General features: G+C 46.8%; 1 protein-coding gene across 1 annotated transcript; it reads right to left on the bottom strand.

Annotated features, from left to right (window-relative positions):
- Positions 1-705: 705 nt before the first annotated feature.
- Positions 706-2,848, bottom strand: znf648 (zinc finger protein 648). Its single transcript, XM_014024064.1, has 2 exons — positions 2,592-2,848; positions 706-2,381 (listed from the first exon to the last, which is right to left on the bottom strand). The coding sequence occupies exons 1-2, from the start codon at positions 2,625-2,627 to the stop codon at positions 963-965; spliced, it is 1,455 nt and encodes a 484-aa protein (XP_013879518.1). The 5' UTR covers positions 2,628-2,848; the 3' UTR covers positions 706-962.
- Between the last annotated feature and the right edge of the window lie 144 nt (positions 2,849-2,992).

The raw sequence follows: 2,992 nt of genomic DNA, 5'->3' as shown, positions 1-2,992 counted from the left end.
CCTGAAGGTTAATCTTGGACAATATCTGATGATCGGCTCTTTTAAATGAAACCAGAGAGCGTTGACAGAGAGGAGAAGGTAGTAATGACTCAGCCTGTAACTGAAAATATGGATGGAGGACAACAGAGCTGCTTCATGGAAGAAGAACCTCAGCTTAGCCTGTTAGCCTTTGCGCTAGGGGTTCTTCTTCCATGAAGCAGCTCTGTTGTCCTCCATCCATATTTTCAGTTACAGGCTGAGTCATTTCTACCTTCTCCTCTCTGTCAACGCTCTCTGGTTTCATTTAAAAGAGCCGATCATCAGATATTGTCCAAGATTAACCTTCAGGGTGGATTTAGCTCCCTAGCAGCATCGCACCAATGACCTAGTTGATGTCATCATTTACCCAGAATGCTTTGCGTGTAAATAAAATGGCTCCATCCATCTTAAAATATATATTTTTAAAAATTGCAAACTAAACAGCCTACAGTATTTTTACAGTCTTTATTTTACAGGTAAAATAAATCTCTGTCAACGCTCTCTGGTTTCATTTAAAAGAGTCGATCATCAGATATTGTCCAAGATTAACCTTCAGGGTGGATATAGCTCACTAGCAGCATCGCACCAATGACCTAGTTGACATCATCATTTATCCAGAATGCTTTGCATGTAAATAAAATGGCTCCGTCCGTGTTAAAAAATATTTTAAAGAAAAATTACAAAACTAAACAGCCTACAGTATTTTTACAGTCATTGATTTACAGTTAAATATATATGTTTATCAAATAAAGTCTAATGTAACAACTAAGCTGATCCCTTTAAATTCCATCAAATGATTCATGAGATACAAACACACACATACATGCAATTACAGGATTTCCCATTGTCATGATAGGCAGGCGGTTCACCTTACTGCCTCCAGACATTCAGGCACAGAGTGAGGAGTTTGCAGCTCCTAGGTTATAAAAGGACAGTACTGGTCTTTACTGGGGCTCACACCCTTTTCTCTCGTGTTCTAGCCTGTGCTGTGCCAGCTTGTTGGCGCACAGGAACGACTTGTCACACTCCACACAGACAAAGATCCTCCCAGCACAGGTCTGCTCCTGGTGCAGCGTCAGGTTGGCCAGGTGGCTGAAGTTCTTGCTGCAGCCCGCACAGCTGTGAGGCCTCTGGTTGTTGTGGACGAACTGGTGCCGAACCAAACGGGAGGCCATGGCGAACGCCACGCCACACTCGGAGCACTTGTGGGGCCGCACGCCGCTGTGGATGGCCTCGTGCTCCGTCAGGTTGGAGGATTTGGTGAAGCACTTGGAGCACACGGAGCAGATGTACGGACGCACGCCCGTGTGGATCTTCTGGTGCTCGGCCATGCGACTGGCCAGGGCGAACGCCTTCCCGCAGTCGGGGCAGCAGAACGGCCTCTCTCCCAGGTGCTTCCGCTCGTGGCGCTTCAGGGAGAGGGGCTTGTTGAAGGTCTTCCCGCAGTGCGTGCACGGGAAAGGCTTGTTGTTGGTGTGCATGTTCCTCTCGTGCTTCCGCAGGTCGGAGGAGCGAATAAAATCCTTCCCGCACGTGCCGCAGGTGTAGGGCTTCTCCCCTGTGTGCGTGCGGATGTGCTTGCGGTAATCCGAGGACCAGATGTAGGTTTTAACGCAGAAGGGACAGTGATAGGGTCTCTCGCCCGTGTGCAGACGCTTGTGCTGCTGCAGCGTGCCCTGATGTGAGTACGCCTTGCCACATATGTCACAGATGTGAGGCTTGAGTCCGCTGTGAGTTTGCAGGTGACTCTGCAGGTTGCAGAGCTTCTTGAAGGCCCAGTGGCAGTGTGTGCATTTAAAGGGACGCTCCTCGGCATCAACTGCAATGCGTCTTTTCATTACGAATAAAAGCTGAGGGACTTTGTCGTCTTTGCTTTTCCTTTTACTTCTACTACTCTTATTGTCACTTTTGTTCGAAGAACGTGTTTCTTTTTTCTGGTTGATCGACCTCTGCTGTGCTTCGTTCTGGCTCTTCTTGATGTGTTTGGTGGATTGTTTCCTCTCCTCCTTCAAATCCACTGACAGCGCTTCATCGCGGTCGTGCATTTTATTGGTTTCGGTGTGTGTTGGAAGTTGCAACAACTCCCTGCCGTCGTCACGCTCGTCGTTCACGTCGACGTCCTCTGCTGGTGAGAGCTGAGCGAACTTTTCCACCAGAGGCCAGTTTGGTGTTTGAGGGTTCAGGTAAAGGATTCCAGTCTCGCCTCTCTCTGCTGGTGGGTTGCCACCTGGGCAGACTCCGTCAGACAAAGAGTTGGTGTTCTCGTTCTGACCCATGATGTGTCCACCTGGAGAAGAGTCGGTCACATCGAGGTTTTCTTTGCATTTCCTGCTTCTTTTTCCCACAGCTGTCCTGTTAGACATCTGCAGATTGAAATAACAGTTTTATTTTCCACACCTCGCACAAAGACCAACAGATAATTAGTAACATGTATCGGTATCAAACAGAGCCAACACCACATCGTTTGAATAACACCTCAATCATCAAACTTCATCACAAAAAATCCTCAAGCTTTTTTTTTATTGTACAATAAATAGTTTAAAAGACTGAACGTGTCTTTTAGAGGAACTTACCCTGAGTTCTCCCTGCAGACAGGTCGGGTCCAACATATGCCACAGAGATATACTAACCCAGGGTCTTGAATAACTTTAGGAAAGATGTCTGGTGGTCTTTTAGGGAGGGATTTGGCAGCAGCCGTCTGGGTCAGCATTTATCCTGCAAGTCAGCAGCAGCAAGGATATCTGCAGAAGTAGGCTCACCTTACCTTCCTGTCACTTAACGTACCAGCCTGTTTGTACACCCTTTAAAGTATTTGACACACATACACACACAGTTTGTTTCTCTATCCTCATGGGGACTTTCCATTGGTTTCCATTTGGCATCCCAAAGGAGATTAACATGTTCCATGCCAATATTATTAAGTTTGCAAAATACAACACAACAGCCACAACCACATTAAGGCAATATATATATA

Source organism: Austrofundulus limnaeus, unplaced genomic scaffold, assembly GCF_001266775.1.
Source record: "Austrofundulus limnaeus strain Quisiro unplaced genomic scaffold, Austrofundulus_limnaeus-1.0 Scaffold406, whole genome shotgun sequence".
In the NCBI taxonomy this organism is placed as follows: Eukaryota; Metazoa; Chordata; class Actinopteri; order Cyprinodontiformes; family Rivulidae; genus Austrofundulus; species Austrofundulus limnaeus.
This window is presented reverse-complemented; position numbering and strand designations above follow the sequence as displayed.

What these genes read in the sequence shown, in the direction of transcription:
- znf648 (XM_014024064.1), bottom strand. Translation starts at nt 2,627, where the DNA reads ATGTTGGACCCGACCTGTCTGCAGGGAGAACTCAGG. An exon ending in GTCTGCAGGGAGAACTCAGG is followed by an intron (nt 2,382 to 2,591) that starts GTAAGTTCCTCT and finishes TTCAATCTGCAG; the next exon opens with ATGTCTAACAGGACAGCTGT.